This window comes from Castanea sativa, chromosome 1 (genome assembly GCF_040712315.1).
Source record: "Castanea sativa cultivar Marrone di Chiusa Pesio chromosome 1, ASM4071231v1".
Lineage (NCBI taxonomy): Eukaryota > Viridiplantae > Streptophyta > Magnoliopsida > Fagales > Fagaceae > Castanea > Castanea sativa.
Window position 1 is genome coordinate 1,584,670 of NC_134013.1, and position 23,762 is coordinate 1,608,431.

Genomic DNA, 23,762 nt, shown 5'->3' on the forward strand with positions numbered 1-23,762 from the left:
CCTCCAAAGCAAATAGGAACCACCGCCATGCATGTAACGTCAGGAAAACGTGTGCACCAATGCACCATAGATGTCATCGAAAACGATGAGTATTAAGCATCATAAGGGTATATATCTCCAACCATATACGAAATACCATTTTAAAAATGTATTTCCCTCCATCACAATTCACACCTATATAAACTTCTATATATTCAATCAGCATTACCAAACTGAAGCCTCAACAATTCATTGCTATATATGACTTCCATGGCCTCTAGCGTCCTCCTCCTCCTCTTCTTTGTCCTTTCCGGTTCGGCCTCTGCCCGGTTTCCCCCAGAAGCTTGGACATCCTTTGAAGGAGATGAGGTTGTTCCTGTGACTAATGTTACATTTCCAGGGACCAAATGGGCGGTTCTGATTGCTGGCTCCAGTAACTACGGTAACTACAGGCACCAGGTAATTATTATTATTATTTTCCCCTTTCCAATAAATTTATTTTTGTCTATTGCTTTTATACTTGTGAGCTTGTTATTTCACAAGTAACTACTAATTTGGTTGTTTTCTTGATAGGTTAAACTATTAATTTGGTAATCGAATTGTTGGGCGAGGTTTAATGTGGCTTCTCACTAATTATGTCAATTTAGTTAACTAAATATAAAACTAATATCATCTTTCACTCTCTATTTAAATATAATTGATATATTTTTTGAGAAACTAAATAAAATTAATATACTTTTTAGTATTTTTTTTCAGACTTCCAGGATTCAAATCTATCAATCTCTTCGCCACTAAATTATTAAAAAAAAAAAAAAAAGAATTTTACTACGTATCTATTATTCTATTATTGTTGAAATCTATTAATCATATATTCACATTCATTGGTACACTAGTTTGTAAACTTTATGTAGTAAAAATTATAGTATCAACACCTTTACCATTTATTCAATCAATGCTAATCAAGACACAATCATCTTTATAACAGCGTCTTTTCATAATTTGTAGAGGGGTTAAATTGCAATTGCAACATCATTTTCTCATTACTCTTACCACTTGCATCATTTTTATGGTATACCACGCCAATCACAGAATGATACGAGTATATTTTGTATTATTATAATTATGATTCAAAATCCCTCTTCTTCATGTGGTTTTCGTGTCAAGAATGTTGCCAGTGTTCTTGTGTTAGCTTTAGAGCTTAGGGAGAAACCTAGCGAGCTCATTTCTTGTTTGTAATTAATTGTCATATTCTTGTTTATTTATTTATTGAGTTCTTTCTTTCCTCTTGCCTTTTATAACTTTTTCTTCTTCTTCTTCTCAGGCTGATGTTTGTCATGCCTATCAAATCTTGAAAAGAGGTGGGTTGAAAGATGAAAACATTATTGTTTTCATGTATGACGACATTGCTTTCAATATCTAGAGAACCCTAAGCCTGGAGTTATCATTGACAGCCCTAATGGCAGTGATGTGTATCACGGAGTGCCAAAGGTGATCATATTTATTTCTATAAGGTCTTATTCTTCTATTGCTGATCATTCTATGAGTTGTGATTTTCTAGCTCATGTGGTGGATATTCTTGTTGCGCATGCAGGATTATACTGGAAAAAATGTTACTGCCCACAACTTTTTTGCCGCAATCCTTGGAAATAGATCTGCCCTTACAGGGGGCAATGGGAAGGTTGTGGATAGCGGTCCCAATGATCATATTTTCATCTACTGCACTGATCATGGAGGTCCTGGCATTCTTGGTTAGTGGGATCTTTATGAACCTATTAAAAATTTGTAGCTGCTTACTTCCACTGGGGAATATGAGTTTCTCTATTAAGTCCATGTCTTAGAAAGTTTAAATTATTAAGCTACTAGGAAAAGAGAAGGAAAGAATGGTGCACCCACACACACTTGATTACTAAACTAGACAATATGACTACCATCATATAAAATTTTTAATTTGTTCGAATTGTAGGGGTGATAAAAACAAACTATAACAATGGTGCACCCACATACTTTGGTAGCTGAATGGATGTAACTTTTATAATTTGTTATGTTTGCCTTCAAGAGGGTGCAGGGGCGGAGCTGTGTTGAAGCTTGGCCTCCCACCACCCCCCCAAATTTGAAATTATATATATATAAAATTATTTTAGTATTTTCAAAGTTTAGTCTATATATAAAAATAAGAGTTGGCCTCCCCCAATATTTGAATTAGTCCAATGATACTCTTAAAAAAAGTAATTGGTCTAATAGTTATAGAGATATAACTTTATTTTTTGCAATTCTATTTTTTATTGTAAAATGTGCTCTTACATCTGTTAAATATTTGATAAAGTTTAGCATCAAACATGTTTGAATTTATCTTTTTTAACCCGTTATGTGGTGATTAATAAGTTATTGATTCATTAAAAAAATCTTGTTATTAAAACTACACATGAAATGTGTCTTTAGTTGACACATAATAGGTTAGAACAAGATATATAGCTTTAAATATGTTTGGAACTTAACTTATTTTAATGTCTTTAGTTGCATGTTTTTGAAATTTTCATTAGTTCAATTGAAAGATTTTTTTTTTTTACTTTAGTATAAAATTTGATAATTTGTATTTAAAATGAAACTTTTTAAGAATTTCACTATGAAAATGAAAAAAATGAATTTTATTTTATAAAGATCGTCATCAAACATAACTTTGATTGAAAATACTAATTTTTTTTTTCCAGTGAGTGTATATATATATATATATATATATATATATATATATATATATATATATATATATATATATATATATATAACTTATCAAATAAAAAAATGTGTATACATGTGTGTATATATATAATAAAAAAACGCGCGCGTGTATATATATATATATATGAGGATTGTTTTGATAAATATATTAGTGCCACAACTTGGCCCCCCAAACAAAAATTCCTAACTTCACCCCTAAGAGGGTGCAACTCTTCATGAAAGGGTACAAGGACGTTCATATGTAGATCCCAAGTCTTCAAGCCATTCCACTAATACTAACAAAACTGTAACTTTTTTTCTCCATAATCTTGGCAATAAAAAAAATTTAATTTCCTATGATGTGAGCTCAACAACACTGATTTTGTTCATAGAAAATTCACAAATTACATAGATAGAAGTCTCTATAAGCCTCGGAATCTCTTGAGAAGTCCAACTTGATGTAGTTCAACGATTACTCTAGGAATACAAATTTTCTCAACCTTTTTTTCTCGATTGTTGAGATATTGCTTCAATCACAACACATCGTGTCAGCTATGAAGAAAAAAAATTGAGTCCTTAGGTTACTTGTAGTTTCAAACTTCAAATCATTATTCTTGTCTTCCTAAGTAGTTGGTCGGAGCTTAAACTTGTTACAAAGGCATGCAACTCAAGAAATTAATCTGTGTTGTATTCAGGAGAATTTATGTTTTTGAGATTTTTTTTTTTTCTGGCAATTATAAACGATTTGATTACATGATCATTTTGAAATTCTCTTTTCCATATTGTAATTTTTAAGGGATGCTTACCCCTCCTTTTCTTGTTGCTGGAGATCTGATCGGTGTTTTGAAGAAGAAGAACTCTACTGGGACCTATAAAAGCATGGTATGTTATAAATTGAAGAATAAAAATCTTATCTTTCATTCGTAGTGTTGCATATCACTCATTTCCTTGAGGCATACATCACAACTACTCTTTAGCGAGATGTTAACTTTTAGCTGGAATACTTATGAAATTGTAGGTCTTTTATCTTGAAGCTTGCGAGTCTGGAAGCATCTTTGAGGGCCTTCTTCCTGAAGGTATAAATATCTATGTAACTACAGCATCAAACGCAAATGAGAGCAGTTGGGGAACTTATTGCCCTGGAGATCATGTAAATCCTCCCCCCACTAGAATATCAAACATGTTTGGGTGACTTGTATAGTGTGGCTTGGATGGAAGAACAGGTATGCACGATATTTGTATTAATTGTATCAATCATGTTAGTTATATGAGAAAAAGAAAAAAGAAAAAAAAGCAGCTTGCAAATATTAGGTTCACCTTGGGTTGATTATCTTTATTTGATCACTTCTGTTTAGGTGTTTTATTAGGCAAAACAAAAATATGTCTGCACTTTTTCTTTTTTTTTTGCTTGAAAGAAGTGTACTGTGTAAACCTTGATAGTGTTCAATTTATACTTGTTTGTGCGAGTTCTAAGTTCTAACAGTGTGAGTTTGTAAGCAGTGACATACACAATCCGGCGACAGAAACTTTAGAACAGCAGTACAAATTGGTAAGAACCAATTTTGCAATGTTGTTATTGAAATTATCAGGTCAATGAATTCTAGTTCAAGTAACACCTCCACTTTCCTTAATAATGGAATAAAGAGTAAAATGAGAGTTTGACACCCGTGTGCATGTCTAATTTACTAAGCTAGCTAGAGTAACTTACTAATCTCATTTGAGATTGAAATTTTTAATTAGGTTCATTCTTCTTTCGACCTTGATAATTTAACTAACCTAAACACTAAATAGAAAAAAAAAATTAAAGCTTTAATTTTTTTTTTTAAGTTTAAAATGAAAAAAATGAGTACCTTTCAAATTTTCATGACCTAATCTAACCGACAAAATATGTACGAAGAAATCAAATGGATTCTAACTTTAATCATTAGATCTCTTGTCTTGTAGAAAGGACAAGTCAAAATCACGATCAATTATTTTTTCAAATCTTCCTAATTTCCTTTATTTCAACAATGGATACAAATATAAGGATAAATCTTGCTATCATATCAAAAGTGTCTGGATTATGTTCGTTCTCTTATTAATTGCTGGTAACATTTTTTTATTTCTATATGTTGGTGTTCACATATTAAAGTGAGGACGTTAAATAACAACTCTGCAGAAGGCTCTCATGTCATGCAATATGGTGATATAGGTCTTAGCCAGGCCAATTTCTCCCTGTATATTGGTGCAAATGGTACCAACACTTTTGTGGATCCATCCGAAGACTACTTGTGGTCAACTTCAAAAGCTATCGACCAACGAGATGCCGATCTCGTCCATTTTTGGGCTAAGGTTTGTTCTCCAACTCTTTTAATTTCTTGCTGAATTTCTTTTAAGTGATGCTAGGAATACTAAATTTTTTACTACATAGACCTAAAAAATTTATATGTTAACCTCTAAACACAACACAAAAAAGGTAAGAATTAATGATGCTAAGAATATTACAAATTTTATAACATAACTTTTACAAATTGATGTGTCAACTTTTAACCCAATACAAAAAAAAAAGTAAGAGATTTAATTATTATGTTGTTGATTTGTTATCAATCATATTCATTGTCAAGTTAATTTGTACAATTTTTATATTAAAATAATAGTAACTTTGACATTTTTTTTTAAATTATATTTTTTACATGACATTAATCAAATTTAATCATAGAGGTTCTAAACCTTAGGTAATAAAATTGATGGTAACTTAATATTTTCCAATACAATACTAGGAGTTCTTGATTGTAAGGAATATGGGCAACTAGATGTAGGGTCCGTTTGGATAGAACTTATTTTACTGAAACTGAAAACTGAAAACACTGTAGCAAAATAATTTTTAAAGGTGTGAATAGTTCTGTGGGACCCATTTTTAATGAAAAAGTTGTTGAAAAGTGAAATTTGTGAGACCCGTGAACAGTGCATTTGTGCACTGTTCATGGCTGAAAAGTCAATATATGCTGCTGGATAAAAAAAAAAAAAAAAAAAAAAAAAAAAAGCAAAAACGGGACTTGGACGCACAAACGCGGATCCAAACGCACTCGTAGTCTTTTTTTTCTTGAAGTGAAATACTCATGCCCTAGTTGTAAATATATGAACTCTCTTACTCTAGGTCTCTATTATATAGTGGCCAAGCTTACATGTAACATTTTATATTTGGAAGCTGCAATCGTTTAATGTTGGCCTTTGTGATTTGAGCTTTTCTTTTCAAAATCTTTTTACAGTATGAAAAGGCTCCTGAAGGCTCTCGGAGGAAAGAAAAAGCTCGAAGGCAGATTGTTGAAGCAATGTCACATAGAATGCATGTAGATGGCAGTGTGGAACTTATTGGGGAGATTCTATTTGGAATCGTGAAAAGTGATGCGATGCTCAACACTGTTCGACCTATTTGGAATCGTGAAAAGTGATGCGATGACCCAATAACAATTAAATCCAACAAAATTTTTCAATTTGACCTCAAAAGTTTGGATTAAAATGAAATTCTAGAGGTAGATTGATGTATCAACGATTTTATTTTAATCCAAATCTTAAGAGGTCCAAGTAACAATTTGAAAATCTGTGAACTAAATTGTAATAGGACCAAAACACAAGATGGTAAATTATAATTTTTCATTTTTTAATTACTTCAAAGAAAAAAGGAAAAATAAAAAACTGGGGGACCATTGACTTAAGAGTATTTTAACTTCAATTAATAGTAGTTATTAATCTCTAGATGATCTATAATGGTGTGTCCTGATTAATCACCTGTGTAGGTGAGGACTTTTGAGACACATTGTGGATCACTATCCCAATATGGGATGAAACACATGCGCTCTTTTGCAAACATCTGTAATGCTGGGATTAGGAAGGATCAAATGGATGTAGCATCGGCTCAAATTTGTGTTAGCATTCCTTCTGGGCATTATAGCTCTCTAGAGAATGGATTCAGTGTATAAATAAAGCATAATGCACAACCTGAAAGACCAAAACTTGAAATGTTGTAATCTATGCACGCACAAGTTTGTAACCTTACCGTATTTTAATCATAGTTCTTAAGATCACTGCACTCTTAACAAAAATAAAGTCTGTCTTACTTGTTATACCAATAGAACAGAAGGCAGTCTTGTTATGCTGTTTTGGACCAGTATCAATATAAATACAATGAGCACAATAGTCATTTTGGTTAATTCTCTAAACAGTGTTCCTTTTTGTTCTCTTTTTCCTTTTTAATATATTTTGTTGCTATTTAGCAAGCAGAGCTCTAACCTTAAAGCCAGACCGTCCATGTATCAACCTTCGAGGTTGTTTTGGGCCCAAATCTAAGTCTTGGTTAAGATTTTCTTCTGAACGATTAAGACGCTTTTTCTGACATCTAACGCAATTGGGCTTAAAAGTAGAGGACCAAAATGGACTTGACAAAGCCAACTTGGGCAGAAAATGGACGAAAACGCAATAGGCTTGGCAACCCGATACAATCCAAGATGACGTAGGCCAACCTATGAGGCAATTGCATTGCTGAATAAGGAGCCCCAAAACCTCTGTATTTCCATTTAACTTGGCCCAAGCCCAAGGTAAATTCAAAACCAAACCAAAGGAGGAACAGTCTAGTCGCAACACTGTTGCGTGGAAAATGTAATGTAATTATTTTATAAGAATATAACCTAAAATTTAGAGGTTAAATAATGTATGTATTATTTAATAGTATTTATATTTTTATAAGTTTTATGTAATGGAACATATAATGTATTTTACATTCAACAATAACAATAAATATATATATATATATATGAAAAACGTAATTTAATGAAAATATACACCCCCATTTTATAATATTATAAAATGACTATACCATAATTGGTTGAATAATTTGAAAATATCCAAAAATATTATTTTTTAAAAATACACACCCCCATGCTATGGAACACATGTAACATGTTACATTAAGTTTAAAATATTATATAAGTTTAGAATTGTAAAATTGTTTTCTCTTTCCAAATATAAGTATAATGACTATAGTATTAATACTAAGGTAATCTTTTGTATATTTATTATTTTTACTGCTTTTTCAGAGCCATATCTCTAATTTTCAATGCCTATTTTGTTTATATTTTTTAGACCACAACTAAAGAGTTTGGCTCAAATAGAATAAAATTTCATACTTTTCAACCCAAAAATTATGGAAGAAAATGAATTTTTTAGCCTAAAATTTAAAGGAAACCCACAAAAAGAATTAATTTAAGACCCAATTAGTAAAAAAAGGACCAAAGTGAATTGAATTGGATTGAATGGACCACAGTAGACCAAATTGGACCGAAGTTGACCAAAATGAACTAAATATACCGATTGAAATAAAGTGTACCGACTTGGGCCTAAATTGACTGAAACGGACCGAAACACTATGTTAATGTGGCTCCAAAAGAGCGTAGCAATAATAAACACTATGTTTCGGCTTGTAAATATTATATAGATATCATCTCTAGTTTTAGCAATGTGTCAACTTAGGGGCACCTAAGCCAAAGTTGGCAGGTGACATCAATCATAGTGTATGCTCTCTACCTTACGCAAAAACAAGATATTGACTTTGCAAGTAATAAAGTCATGACAACTTTTAACCAAATCAAGCTATATATACTACCCCATAATAAAATGGGAAGAGAAGCTCGAACCAAAGAACCAAGAAAACACTTAGGAAGTCCTAACCTTATTTAGTTTGTAAACAAAGCAGTAATTTTAGCTTCTTCTTTTTTTTTCAGAAATTAAGTATGAATTATCTTTTTTATAGTTGTTGACATATCAATTTATAAGAGTCTTATAATAAAATTTATAATAATTCTAACATTACTCTATTCATTTTAACATACGACTATAGGAAGACCCTCAATCAATTAACATAACTTAACCAACAGGAGCACAAAACCACCTTGGGCTCCCCTTAAGTGTTTTAATTAGACTAAGAACGTTATATTTTTTTCTATAACGATGGATTCAAATGAAAATGATTTTACTTTTTTTTTCTTTTTCTTTTGTGAGAAATAAAATAATATTACTCTAATTACAGTAGGTTATGTCAATAATTGTGAAAAATAATGCATTTTAAAAATCCTTCATCTTAAAAGCTCCTCAATCATATCAAGCTGCAGATACACCCCATACAAAGCAAATAGGAACCACCGCCATGCATGTACAGTCATGCAAACGTGTGCACCGGGATGCCATCGAAAACAAGGAGTACTTAGCACCAGAGAGGTATATATCTTCCAATATACGAAATACTACTTAAAAAAATGCATTTCCCACCATTAAAGTCCACACCTAAACTCTACTTAATCAGCATCACCAAACAGAAGCCCCAACACACCTCATTGCTATGACTTGCATGGCCTCCAGTGTCCTCCTCCTCCTCCTCCTCCTCTTTGCTGGCTTGTCTGGTTCGGCCTTCGCCCGGTTGCCCCTGAAGCTTCGACATTCTTCAGTGGATATAGTAATCGAATAATTGCTAATGATATATCACTAACATCAGGGACCAAATGGGCAGTTCTGCTTGCTGGCTCTAGATCCTACTTAATTTAATTACAGGCACGGAGGCACCAGGTTTTTATTTTCCTTCCAATCAATTTATTTATAAAATATGCTAAAGATATTACAAATTTTAACACATGAAACATACAAAATGATATAATATTGAATGTGATTAACAAGCTTCAACCACCTAATTAATTAATAAATGAATGTTTAGTTTTTGGCATAATCCGTGATACATCAATTTATATTTTATAAGATCTATGTAACAAAATTTATAGTGTTTTTAGTGTCACTCTTTATTTAAATGTCTATTTATTTATTTTTTTTTAATCTTTATGAGCTTTTTTTTTTAGCTGAAATCTTTATGAGCTTATTATTTCACAAGTAACTAATTTGGTTATTTTCTTGATAGGTTAAACTATTAATTTTTTAATCGAATTTTTTTGAAAAGGTGGTAATAATCGAATTGTTGGGCGAGGTTCGAACCTCGCCCAACAATTCAGACGTTCAATTTATGGCTTCTCAATAATGCCTATATATATATCTTCAATGTTCAAAATAAAATCAATATCATCTTTCAGTTTCTCTCCATTTAGATGAATTAACTGAGGTGGCAAGCAAAGATGCTTGAAATCTAAAGTCGTTGATTTGATTAAAAAAACTATAAAAATAATACATCAGCACTCTCTTGCTTGTACAAACACAATTATTCAATAATGATATACAAGTAACTACAAGTTTATTACATAACTTTTATAAATGAGTGTATCATTTAATCATAAAAATATCAAGCAGATATATATATCCTTTTATTATATTACTAAAATTCATCAATTACAGTCATTATCATGCTAATTTGTAAACTTTATATAATAAAATTTTGTAATATCTTTTCTATTTTTCAATATTCAAACAACAATATCCAATAAATGACTTTAATCACAATTTGTTGGGTATTAAATTGTAAATGGTGCAATATTACTTTCTCATGACTCTACCACTTACATCATTTTTATTTTACACCAATCACAATATCACACTATAGTATTATTCATGATTTTTATTTTTATTTTTGTATTACTATTAATACTTATTATTATTATTCAAAAACTTTTTTCCCCATGCCATCTGCATGGTTTTCGTGTCAAAATTTAATGTCACCCGCGAGCTATAATTTGTCTTTGTTTCTTGTTTGTAATTGTGATCTTATTTTTCTTCTTTCTTTCCGCTTCCCTTTTATAACTTCTTCTCCTTCTTCTTTGCAGGCTAATGTTTGTCATGCCTATCAAATCTTGAAAAGAGGTGGGTTGAAAGATGAAAACATTATTGTTTTCATGTATGATGACATTGCTTTCAATGAAGAGAACCCTAGGCCTGGAGTAATCATTAACAACCCTATCATGGCAGCGATGTATACCATGGAGTGCCAAAGGTTATATCAGATTTCTTTCCATAAAGAAAGTCTTATTCTATTGCTGATAATTCTATGTGATTTTCCAGCTGATCATGTGGTAGATATTCTAGGTGCATGCAGGATTATACTAGAGAAAATGTTACTATCAACAACTTTTTTGCTGTAATCCTTGGAAATAGATCTGCTCTTACAGGAGGCAGTGGGAAGGTTGTGGATAGCGGTCCCAATGATCATATTTTCATCTGCTACACTGATCACGGGGGCCTTGGTGCTCTTGGTTAGTGGGATTTCTATGAATATACTTATAAAAAAAAATTTCATTGCTTCCATGGGGAATATGATCTTCTCTATTAAGTCCATATATTATAAAGTCTAAATTATTAGAAAAAGATGAAGTTAATTTATATACTAACATACATTTCAAGTCAATGAAAAATGTTTTATATGATGTGAACCCTCCTGCATTAATTTTGATCATAGAAATTCCGAAAAATACATAGGTAGAAATTTAGAAGTCCCTATAAGCTCCGAAATCTCCTGAAAAGTGCAACCAGATGTAGTTCAATGATAACTACAAGAATGCAAATTTTCTCAACTATTTTCATAAACTATTAAAATGATTTATTGTAATTAGTATATATAAAAAAAAGAATTAATGGTGAAATCATGGTGAAAAGATGTTACTTCAATTACAACATGTTATTTTAGGCTTGTCAACTTTTAATAAAGAGTTGTGAAAAATGGAGAATTTATGTTGCTTTTAAAAATGTTAAAGTTTTGATTACATGATAGTTTTAAAACTCTTTTCCATATTGTAATTTTTAAGGTATGCCTACCCCTCCTTTTCTCTATGCTCATGATCTGAACGATTTTTTGAAAAAGGACTCTACTGTGACCTATTAAATATTGGTATGTTATTACTTTAAAAAAAAATCTTGTGTCCTAAATTTAGTGTTACACATCACTCATTTCACTACTAAAAAACAGGTCTACAGCCGTGTAGTAAATGCATAAATAAAGTATAATGCACAACTTAAAAGATCAAAAATTGCAATGTAGTAATCTATACTATACACAAGTTTGTAACCTCACTGTATTTTGATCATAGTTCTTAAGATCATGTTAAACAGAAATAAAACCTTACTTGTTATACCAATAAAAAAGAAGGCAATCTTGTTATGATTTTTTGGACCTGTATCAATATAAATACTATTAAGTTTTAGACCCCTAAAAAACACAATATGTTTAACCTAATTTGTTAGCCAAGTTGTTACTTAGGTTAATTATTCAGATCTAAGTTAAACATTTATCACATATAACATACACAACTGAAATCTAAAAGACAGAAGATGTGATGACCCAGGAAAACCAATGAAACAACTCGTTTCAAGGTAAAAAACCTGGGGGGAACTATCCCAAGAGAACAATCCACTATATTAAATTGATATTTACAAATAAGAATATCAATTCATAGTAAATCTAACACAATTACCAAACTGGGCTTTGAACTCATCTAACTTCTTTGATCTGGATCTTCTCTCACATGAACCTCCAGTTCATGCTTTGATCTTCAGTGCGCTTGATAGCTGAAGGTTGATCTGCAACTTTACTCCACCAGTTCTAGCAATATGGATTTGATCTCCGATAGATGCTTGATAGAGTTAGAAGGTACAAAACCTCATAGATATCACAAGAGTAACTCTCAAGACTAGAAAAACGTGTATTAGGGTTTTTTCCTTTTATTCTAGTAATGTTGGACTCAAACCCTAAATGTTTCGCAGGCTGTTGGGTTTTATTTAAAATTCTGCAAATTGCATTTTGATTGGTTGAGGCTTCTCTTCGATCGGTCGAGCTTGACAGATTAGGAAGCAATGATTTCTCCACTACCAACCACACTTCATATTCAGATGCAATTAGCTTTTAGTGTTCCGCAAGATACCAGCCCAAGGAATTGAAGAACAGAATGGCACTTAAGAGTATCCAACTCTTTCAACTACTCTTATCAGCTAGTGAAGTTACATATACCCAGCAAATTTGTCAACTTCAGGACCTGTATAAACAAATATTCAACATAAATTTAGCCATGGGAAGAATAAATTAAATTTGTTAGTGGGATGTTTAGGCTACAAGATAAAGTAACAGAATTAGCAACAATCACCGCTACTTATTGAGTAGACTGCAAAATTAGTTTATGTAAGCAGTTTAGCTTTAACATTCATGCATGTTTGATTTTCAGGAAAACTACATACTGTATCTTGCTTCAACTTATCATTGAAAAAATGGTTTTTAGCATACGAAGTGCAACTTTTTTTTTTGATAAGTAATAAACTTGATTGAAACCAAAATAGAATCACCCAAACTATACAGGAAGTATACAGATGGGTACTAAAATTGTATAATAGCACAGTATGATATTTTTGTCATGGCTGACTTAATTAATATAAGTTTTTAAGTCACATTTCTGAATAATACAATTAATTTAAAAACCAAATGGTACTAATTGAATAATTGCAAATAAAAGTCAACTTATAGAGACATGTTCATTACCTTATCCACTCACTGTAGGCTAGTATCCTTCAAATTTTTGTATATATAGGAGCACCCAAATAGGTTAGCCTCTTACTTGAGACAATAAGATTGAGAAGAGGAGAAGGCTGTAACAGACATGTAAAAATCTATTAACTGAAGCTGGTATTTTTAAATTGCTCTGGGCAGATATATGTAAAAGTAATTTTCTATGAAACTATTTTGATAATCAATCAAGTGTGCAAGATGGCTAACCATCAGATTCAGACCTTAGCAAGCTTTGAAGTGAAGTCACTGGAACAAGGGCTCTAGGTGAGGCCATGATAACAGAATAAAATATGATAGGTGGATGAACTATTAGGAATTCTGTTTTGTAGAAAAGATTCCTTGTTTAGTATATATATAGGGCATGGAAGGAACCTGTGTAGCTAATTTTAGTTAGCATCCTCCATGTCAAGGAATCTAACCAACTTATTCACAAGAAACACAGCTTACCGAAATGTAGAAATTCAAAAAACCTCTAAGAAGCCACCATACTCGTGAATAGGTGCAGCTTCTCAAGTGGCATATTCATTGTAACTATAATGGCCCAATTGAAACAAGAATATGCCATCCTGCCACATTGTTGGAGTATGTCTTGGATCTTGCCCTCTTCTAATCGGTTAGGGGAGTCATCAAAATCTCTCTGCAGAGTGGTCATTCACTATTTTTATATCCATAAAACTCATACGTGACTTACCTTATCTAAACCAAATAATAAAAAAACGAAATTCTAAACCAAATGGTAATTTGAATAATAGCCAATAAAAGTTATATATGTCCATTACCTTAAGAACTGTTCTTCCAACATGTGCATGAATTGGAGCATCCAAACAAATCGGCCTTTTTGTTAAGGCAAAGCTTACTAGAAGAGAAGAACAAAACTGACATTAATCGAAGCCAGAAAGATATGAAGAAGAAATTATTTTGACAATCAATCAACATGTAAGATAGCTTTTCACTAGATATATACATTAGCGTGCAGTAAAGTTCAGATGTTGCTGAAACAATGGTTTATATATAAACAAACAAACAAAAAAGATCCAATATTTTGCAAAAAAGATACATTTCCAAGTACATAAGAGATGGAAGAAACCGTGACGTAAAAGCTAGAAGACTCACCTGATATTTTGTTGGTTGACAAAGGTAGTGCTTGTAAACATTTCAGATATAGATGCAATATTTTTCCAATTGGTCAGCAACCAGAAATTTCACAGAGGTTAAGAAGAAGAAGAGGAGGAAGAAAGTCACAAAAAGTAATATGGCTTACCAGAAATTGTGTGAACTTGATAACAGACATAAAATGAAAAGACGCTCTCTTTGATTTGAATCTCAAGTTGCCCTTCTTTCTTGGGGACATTTACAGACAAGTCAAATGAAAGAATTTCACTGTGTTTTTTGCTCAAACCATTTGTCAGCTACTTGGTGTTTGAAGGGAATGCAATAGATTGAGAGCCTGTTGATCAAATGTGACTTTTTATTAAAACATTGAAAAAGAACTGGCATCCATAATTTGATGAGGCACTGCACCAAATCCAGTGCTGGTAGATATTCTGGCTTCTTGCAACTGTTAACAGAAAGATGATGTATAAATGAAAGGTTCCCCAACTATAGAAGCAAAAAATCTCGTTCTTTCTAATTCTGTTGCTTTAACTTTTAAATATTATGGTGCTGTGTGTTGAAGTAGATGAGACAGAGGCTTGAGTCAGGCATAAAATCCCTAAGCATGCCTTGTCCAACAAAAATCGATCTTCAGTCCAAACACACGAGGCATTATACCATAATAGTCATGCTTGGGATTACTATCTAATGAAAACAACAATACAACTGCACATAAACCAAAAGTAGATATAAAACATTCATTACAATTTACCAAATATCCATCATTGAGCTCATCTGTAGTCTTGAAGTGTGAAAGAGAGTCTCCAACGTGCAAAATTTCATTCCAATACATAGAAAATGCATAAGAAAAAATCAAACTTCAATGACAATCATAACATGCGCAAGGTCCTCAAGCTCCGTTTGCAATCAATTTGTCCCAAAATTTGAACCTAACAAAGAAGAACGAATTAAAGGTGGAATGATAGAAGATAAAGGATGGTGCCTGACTTATTAACTTCAATTATCTTCGCGAATACAGTCATTTTGTTCCATTTCATTGTAATCACAGTTTTATAATATCAAGAAATCTAGTAAATAGAACACGAAATAGAGAAATCTGAAGGTTACGTTTAGTTAAGAGGGAGACATCAGACGAGAAGAACATGAGATTGGAGGAAACTCACAATTTTAATGAACTTCATCAAGATAGGAATCAAATTAACACCCTGGCATAACACAATTCTTGGAATGTCTATGTCTGTTATCTAACCACTCTGGCAGCAAACAATATGAAATATGCAGCTTTTTTTCATTTTTTGTAAAGTGAGCATCAGGTGGGTAAATTCTAATAAATTTCCAACCACTTTAGTAGACCTTCCACTTAGCTAACAACAGAGAGCATCTCTATTGAAATGGATTGCACTTCTTCCATAATCTTCTCCAGAAATTAGCAATCTTGTACCCTAAAATTCAGCTCTTCAGGAAAGGAAAAGTTGCCCCACCAGTCCAACAAAGCTTTAAGATCATCAAAATATGATGCCTTCAATTAAGAATGTGATTAGGCATTAAAGTTTGAACCATTTAAGATCCTTAGCTTTTTTTTTCTCTCACAAATTTTTTTAAAAGTGGCAGATGTTATAAATCTTGATTTTATAGATTAGATATCATGCTTATTGTTGGTATAGAATGCAATAGAAACAAAGACACAGGAACAAGTTACCTATCATTAATGGTCATATTGAATGAATTAAATCTCCCCAAGTAGGATTCAAACCTACAACCAATCAATTAACAGCCGACCACTGTATCATGGAACAATGATAGATTAGAAGCACGATGATGGTACAAAGTAATGCTCCCATTGGACCTGATAATTGCATAATACATGCTAAGACTGTGAATGTGAACTACAAATCTACAGCTACACTATTATAAACTTGAATGTTGGATGAAGCACTTCAACAATAGATTGCTCATATCAATATCATGCAAATGAATTATTACTTTTCCATGATATATAAACAAAGATATTTTTATTGAATTTCCCTTGCATTCCGTTATGTTGGAAAAAGAAAAAAGAAAATGCATTGGGAAAAAGAAAAATTGAAGTACCTGAACTTGTTTTGCACATTAATGCATTTCAGTTCTTTCCCAACTTGCATAACAACCACAGAATAACCTACAAACACATCATTTTATATTTGGTTCCTCAAAAAAAAGGTTTACAAGAGAAGAAGAGGAGGAGATCAGGTTTAGATGGAATTACCACATTATTTCTGTATAATTGGAATATGGGCAATGTTGGGCCATTTTTCTGTGATTAGGGGTGCTGAAAATTGGTGGCTTCTCTACTTTGGTGATGCATCGCAAGGAGCTCTTGAATATCGTTTGCAACTCTAGAAGACATAATTCGAATTTTTTTATTCTTCTGAACAGAGAATAAGGTGTATATATATATATGGAGAGTGAATAGAGGAATAAAGAAATTAGGGAGAGTATATAAGAAGAGGATTTGAGGTATCAGAAAACTTACTGCTTGTCTGTGTTGGATTAATCTGCATTGCAACAAGCTCAGATATTTGGAATTTGGTCAATCTTGAATAACTCTTCCACGATCTCATTTTCATATCTTTCCTCTAATTTGGAGCATTTTCGAATTTTTAGCTTTTCTAATTTGGTGAGGCTTTTCAAGGCAGTGGGTAGATACTCTAGTTTGTTGCATCGATTTAGATAGAGTTCTTGAAGAGAAGAAAAGTTGCCCAACCACTCAGGCAAAGCTCTTATTCTATCAAATTCACATATCTTCAGAGTTGTAAGGGAAGTGAAACGTTGAATTTTGTTTGGGAGAGAGTCGAGTCTAGCCCACCCTATCAATTCTAGAACTTCGAGCGTCCTATGACACTGTTGGGTGGAATTGAGACAGGGAAAAGCATCCAGCGTCTCACAATACCCTCCAATCACCAAAGTCTTCAAGCACTTTAATAATCCCATAGGCAGACACTTCAACTTGCTGCAATCGAAAATTTTTAACACGGTAAGAGAGCACAACTCTCCTAGATCGGGAATTGATTTGAGTTCAGGACAATCGGAGATCTCTAAAGTGGCAAGAGAACGAAATCCTTGTAGGTTGGGAAGTGATTTCAGATTAGGACAATCGCTTATCTTCAATAGTGAAAGAGACTTACATGATTCTAGCCCACTGGGTAGAACTTTAACTCCACACTCTGATATCCTTAGGACTTGAAGAAGGGGTGCGATACCTTTTATACGTGGAAAACGCTCCAGTTTAAGACAACCACGTACTTCCAACTCCTCAAGGGAATCGAGGGGTTGCAAGTCGTGCGATATAAAACTCAGTTTCCCACATTTTATTATCTTGAGTGATTGGAGAGAGGTACATAAAAGCTGCTCTGGCACAAGATCAAGATTTGACACTTTAGAAATATGGACGGACGTGAGTGTGGTGGTACGATCGCTGCAAATCCCTATCAATCCCGTGTTGCAGATTCTAGAAACCTTTAATATCTGTAGAGACGGAAAATGACATGGGGCAATCTTCAGTTGAGGACACTCTTCAATGACCAACTTCTCAAGGCAAGGAAACACATTTCTTGCTGATGTCACCTCCAGAGCATCCTTCCATTCCACTAGTTTGCATAAATGACTAAACGTGAGTCTTGTTAATGCCGGGAACAATACTTCACTGTACTTGCCGTAAAACTCAACTCCAATGCATTTCACATTATTCATTCCCACTATTTCAAGAGTCTTGAGGCAGGGTAGGTGCCCAAGGGTGGGAACTTTTTCACAATTTTTGCACTGATTTAAATTGATCTTGATCAAATTCTTGAAAAGCGACAAAGCACGCCTGGCATTACGACTTGATAACATCCATGATGGGAATTTCTTTCCACCAAAGCCATTGATTGTCAAGGATTTCAAATTTTGATGAGGATAGAGGCCTTCCAACACTTTTTCTTCTTTATGGCGGTTGACTTCTCTTTCTGAATTATCACTCCAGTGAAATCCTAATTGGTTTATCTTGGTCATTTCTACTAAATTTGCACTTTTAGCTTCTTCTTCATCTTCCACATTCTCTAGACTCTTGATGTCTAATTTTCCACTAAGTTGATTCAAACGCCCCAATTCTTTGATCGTATGTCCTTTATCTTGACCTACGATGAAAAATGGCAATGTTTGTAGAAATTTCAACTCCCCCATATCTTTCGGCATTTGCTGGATGCGAGAAGAACTATCGACATAAATATGCCTCAAGTTAAGTAATTTTTTGAGATCTTCTGGAAGCCCTTCAAGACTACGGCACCGTTGAAGTCTTAAAGTTTGCAGATGGTAGAGCTTGTTGATGGACTTTGGTAATGCTTTGATCTCAGTCCTTAAGATGTGGAGAAGCCTCAAGTGTACTAAGCAACCAATTGAATCTGATAACTCTGTTATGCTATGCCCAGATAATTTTAGAACACGCAAGCATTTAAAATTAGAGAAGTTTCCAATAGCTTTGCTTGAAATAAGTGTACGCAATCTCCGAACACTATCTTTTGAAAATGGATTTCTTTGTAATGGTTCCCAATCATATTGGACTACTAAATGTCGTACATGATTCATATCATTGCTTGAATTCTCCTTCAAAGTCAAAGTTTCAAAATTTGAAATAGATAGGGCAAGATCGTGTACCAAATCATGCATCTTACAACTCGTAATATCATCATATATATCTTTTTCCACATCTTGGAATAAGGAATTCTTTAACAAGATATTAAAATAGTCGTTACCAATAGCCTCCAAACTGCTTCTTTGAGATTGTTGAAGGAACCCTTCAGCCATCCAAAACTGAATTAATTCTACCTTTTTAATCTCATAATCTTTAGGAAAAATTGAACAATATGCAAAGCATTTTTTAACTTCAAGTGATGGAAGATGATCATAGCTTAATTTTAATATTGGTAGCATTTCATTGCCATCATGTAGATAATTCCAAACTTCACTATTTTGAATCTCCAACCACTTGCTTTCCTCCATGTCATGTAACATCGTCCCTCCTAAAATTTTTGCTACCAATGGAACCCCTCCACATTTTTTAGCAATGTTCCTTCCAATAGTCTCCAAATCAGGAGACAATGGAATGTTTTTACCTTTTGATACTATTTTCTTGATTATGGACCAACATTCATCTTTCGATAGTTTTCCCAAGTTACATCGAGGAAGTGTTTCCATGATGTTTGCCACCTTGTCTTTACGAGTTGTTACAATAATGCAATTTCCAGGGTCTGAACTAATTCCTGACAAACGACTCATTAAAGTAGACAATGCTTGATGTTTTTCATGCCATATATCATCAAGTATGAGAAGATATCTTTTAGCTTGCAATTGTATTTGAAGAGATTCAAGTATTGCATTCTTATTTTCTAATTTACTTGATTCATGGGTAAGGGATTCAAAAATCTGTTTCAAAATCTTTTTATCATCAAAATCATCTGAGACACATACCCATATTCTTTCATCAAAATGTCTCTCCACTTTCTTATGATTGTACACTTGTTTTGCTAAAGTTGTCTTTCCCAAACCTGCCATTCCTACTATAGGAATGACTGAGAGTTGTTGATTGGTTGCTCCAAGCAACAAGTTCACAATTTTTGTGATGTGATCTCCCCTAGTTACAATTTTGGAATGATCAAGATAGGAGTCTGTCTCTCGGTTGTGAAGAATCTTAGGTTCTGGTTTTTCAAAGTTAAGTCGAAAATTACTCGCTTCAGAATTAATCCTTCTTAGGGATTCACCAATACTCTTAACTTTGTTGGCTATCTTGTTTCGAAATATCACAGGGTTTGAAGATGTAAAGAAGGAGCGTACCTTATTATTCATTTGGTTTTGGATCTCTACCTCTTGCCGGAGATTCTCATAAGCAACCTCGTCCATCACCTCATCAGCATCAGAAGCAACATCTCCAAGATCCTGTAGCCAAAGCCTCAGAGACTCTTTTGTCACTTCCGATAAGTTTGCATCAGCCAGCACAGCATGAATCATATTTGCAGACCTGTAAAACTTTGTCAGCTCCTCCTCGAAATTCCAAGCAAGCTTGATCTGGTCAGTAACAAACGGAATCAGCTTGCTTAGAATTCCCTTAGCAACATCGATAATGAAAGTTTCTGCAGCCATGTTTTCTTAGTACTTGGGTAAAAGTCAGAAATAAGCCGGAAGTACTGGATAATATAGAGGAATTAGGATTGTACGAATGTGTTTGGATCCACGTTTTGGTGCTTCCTTTTGAAGAGGGCGTTTGGATCTGCCGTTTGTGCGTCTATGTTTTTGTTTTTTTTTTGTTTTTTTTTAACCCAGCAATTTATTTTGACTTTTCAACCATAAATAGTATACAAATATACTGTTTATAGGTCTTACAAATTTTATTTTTTAACAATTTTTTTATTAAAAATGAGTCCCACAAAACTATTCATATATTTAAAAATTATTTTACTACAGTGTTTTCAGTTTCCAGTTTCAGCAAAATAAGTTCTATCCAAACGGACTATGCGGCGTTTTCGTTTTTCATTTTTCTTTTTTTTTTCTCCAATGCATGAACAGTAATAGATACTGTTTATACACATAGAGTTACTGTACAGAGACCATAGGTACTATTTATGGACGGTTTACTAGAACTTTAAGTACTTTTTCAAAAAAATATTAAAAATAAGTCTTACATACTATGCACACATTTAAAAATTATTTTATTATAATATTTTCAGTTTTTAATTTTTGACAATAAATCCTATGCAAACACACTTACCTATCTAATTCTGTGCGGGGACAAAACCATGTGCTAGGTCGTCATCATAAAAAATACACTTCCTTTCCATAAGAAAAAATTCACATGGTAGAATTTTAAAATGGGAATCTAAGGAACAGGACCTAAGTACTGTACATAAATTTTGCTCTTAATATATAGTGAGGGTGCGGTGCAGTGCGGTTTTCTTATTATAAAATCACAAACTGCACTGCACCACATGGTGCGGTGCGGTGCACCGTTACTTGCAGTGCAGTGTGATTATACCATTTTGCAAGTGATTTTAGTACAATTTTAGCAGTTTGATAAACACTCTACAAAGAGGCTAGTTTTTTGCTTCTAACATATACTATGTAATTTCAATAGGTAAATTGAGGCACGGCAGAATAAGGCCAATGTCTCAACCAAAAAAAAAAAATTTTTGAGGAAAAATTCCTTTTCAGTTTCTTGCACGTCATCATAACTTTCTTTAAGTATGTCTTAAATATATTCTTTGGGAATCTCTTGTTGCTATACGCATTTGAGGCACGGCAGAATAAGGCCAATGTCTCAACCAAAAAGAAAAAAGAAAAAGAAAAAAGGGCAATGCAAAATTGAGGAAAAATTCCTTTTCAGTTTCTTGCACGTCATCATAACTTTCTTTAAGTATGTCTTAAATATATTCTTTGGGAATCTCTTGTTGCTATACGCATTTGAGGCACGGCAGAATAAGGCCAATGTCTCAATCAAAAAAAAAAAAAAAAAAGGGCAATGCAAAATTGAGGAAAAATTCCTTTTCAGTTCTTGCACGTCATCATAACTTTCTTTAAGTATGTCTTAAATATATTCTTTGGGAATCTCTTGTTGCTATACGCATTTTTTGGACTAAAAAATTTAATTAAAATAACGTGAAGTGTTCATTATTGTACACTGTCATATTCGTAGGCATGTGCCCAGAGGTTTCTATTTATTTATTTTTTGAATGTCAATACTTTCTATTTATTTCAATTCAAAGTTATTGCATTTTCCATTTACAAAAATATACAGAAGTGTGATGAGATTTATGCTTTTATTGGTATGTTAATTAATTTTTTGTGCTACATCTCTTCACCCAAAAAATAATATATTTGAATAATACTCATTTTCTAAGAATAAAATTACAAAGGTGTCCTTTTTGTGTTCTACCTAAAAGATGTATAATATTTAAACATATAGAATCCAACATCCCCCAGCATTTATAAGCATTAGTCTTTGATTATCAAAAAAATAAATATATAAGGATTAGTCTTTTCGCATCATTTCATGTGTGTACTTCACTTCTCAGAGTGGCCACTTAAAGCAACATATGGAATGAGCAACCAACATTTCTATTAGTTTCGTTGAGTTGGAATGAGTCTAAACGAAGAGAATTCTTGAGAATGCTTCTCTATTTTGCATACCAGGGTGTTATATCTTCAAAACCATCCAATATTACCTGCAAAAGGATATTTATGTTTTTATGAGCTACGAAATTAAGAGAAAACAATAGTTGTCTAAGAAAAGATTGTGACTTTAAGTAGAGGCGGCCCAACAAACTTTGAGGCCTAAGTCAATATATTTAAGTGTGACTTTTTTGTTAATACTTAAATAATATTTAACTAGTTTTTAATGTCATAATTTTTTTAAAACAAAAATCCATTATTTTTATCTTGTAATATATATATATATATATATATATATATATATATATATATATTTATTTATTATTATTTTTTTTTTGTTAAAGAAATGCTAAAGCTTTAACAAATTTGACTACAAAAAACTTACAAACAATGTATCAATGAATGTGATTAGTGATACTTTAAGAAAATAATAAACAAGTATTTGAATGAATGATGTTAGTGTTATGACATATGTGATTTGATGTTAGGAACATATGTCAACATTTTTATGTATTGACTAATCCTTTGACAAAACGTACTTTACTTGTATTTGGGTAAATCTAGGATGTGATTAATACTTCAAGAAATATTTTTTCAAGTTCAAGTGTTAAAGCCATGCAAGTCTGTCCAAGAATCAAGTGAAGAAGTGTTGGATTTTAAATCTCGATAGCTAACTCGACAGCTAGTATCTATCGAGGTTTAAAAGCTGCTGAAACTCATGGCTCGATAGCTAGCTTGATAGATGGCTATCTATCGAGATTTATGAAACTCAATTTTTCAGGATTGTTTTTCATCCAATCCGTGAGTATGTGTTTGAACTTTCTTTTCTCACAACCCTAAACATATATAAGGATTATTTTAAGGGCTGTATCAGGTTGCACAGTCAAGAGCACAATTGCACAAGAGCATAATTCCACAAGTGTGACCATAAACTTAGTTTGCCCTAGTTCTTGAAGAAGTTGTTATGTTTATACACAATAGGGTTTTGTGACCAAGCAACTTCATGATTTTCATCGTGTGATGAATTGAAGAACTTTGCAACCAACATCCTTCTCAAGTTGGTGATCAAATCGCGTACTGGGATCCGCGCATCTTTTGGTTAGTCACATACTAGGAACAGTGCAATACAAGGAGAGATTGTCATTACAGAACAAGTCAAATTGGGTATTGGGGGTAAGGGTTCAACTGTAGATTGGTATAAGGTACTGAGATTCCTTTACTTGTAACCGCTTGTTTTGATAATAGTGGATTTTTGGTAGTGGTGACC

At 32.8% G+C, this 23,762-nt stretch overlaps 1 protein-coding gene and 1 pseudogene across 8 annotated transcripts; one reads left to right on the forward strand and one right to left on the reverse strand.

Annotated features, from left to right (window-relative positions):
- Positions 1-240: 240 nt before the first annotated feature.
- Positions 241-10,915, forward strand: LOC142621478 (vacuolar-processing enzyme-like; annotated as a pseudogene).
- A 1,012-nt stretch (positions 10,916-11,927) lies between these two features.
- LOC142621653 (disease resistance protein RGA2-like) lies at positions 11,928-20,554 on the reverse strand. Of its 8 annotated transcripts, none has more exons than XM_075794976.1 (12): positions 16,833-20,553; positions 16,566-16,695; positions 16,412-16,478; positions 16,020-16,166; positions 15,661-15,839; positions 15,484-15,573; positions 14,321-15,249; positions 13,987-14,063; positions 13,655-13,844; positions 13,429-13,579; positions 13,181-13,287; positions 11,928-12,683 (listed from the first exon to the last, which is right to left on the reverse strand). In XM_075794976.1, exon 1 carries the CDS (start codon positions 20,471-20,473, stop codon positions 16,871-16,873), a length of 3,603 nt encoding a protein of 1,200 aa, XP_075651091.1. In that variant the 5' UTR covers positions 20,474-20,553; the 3' UTR covers positions 11,928-12,683; positions 13,181-13,287; positions 13,429-13,579; positions 13,655-13,844; positions 13,987-14,063; positions 14,321-15,249; positions 15,484-15,573; positions 15,661-15,839; positions 16,020-16,166; positions 16,412-16,478; positions 16,566-16,695; positions 16,833-16,870. The 8 variants fall into 8 exon arrangements, with proteins under 8 accessions (XP_075651091.1, XP_075651089.1, XP_075651093.1 ...); XM_075794974.1 differs by having other exon boundaries at positions 14,321-14,765; positions 15,072-15,249; positions 15,484-15,839; XM_075794978.1 differs by having other exon boundaries at positions 14,321-14,350; positions 14,469-15,249; positions 15,484-15,839.
- Positions 20,555-23,762: the final 3,208 nt, after the last annotated feature.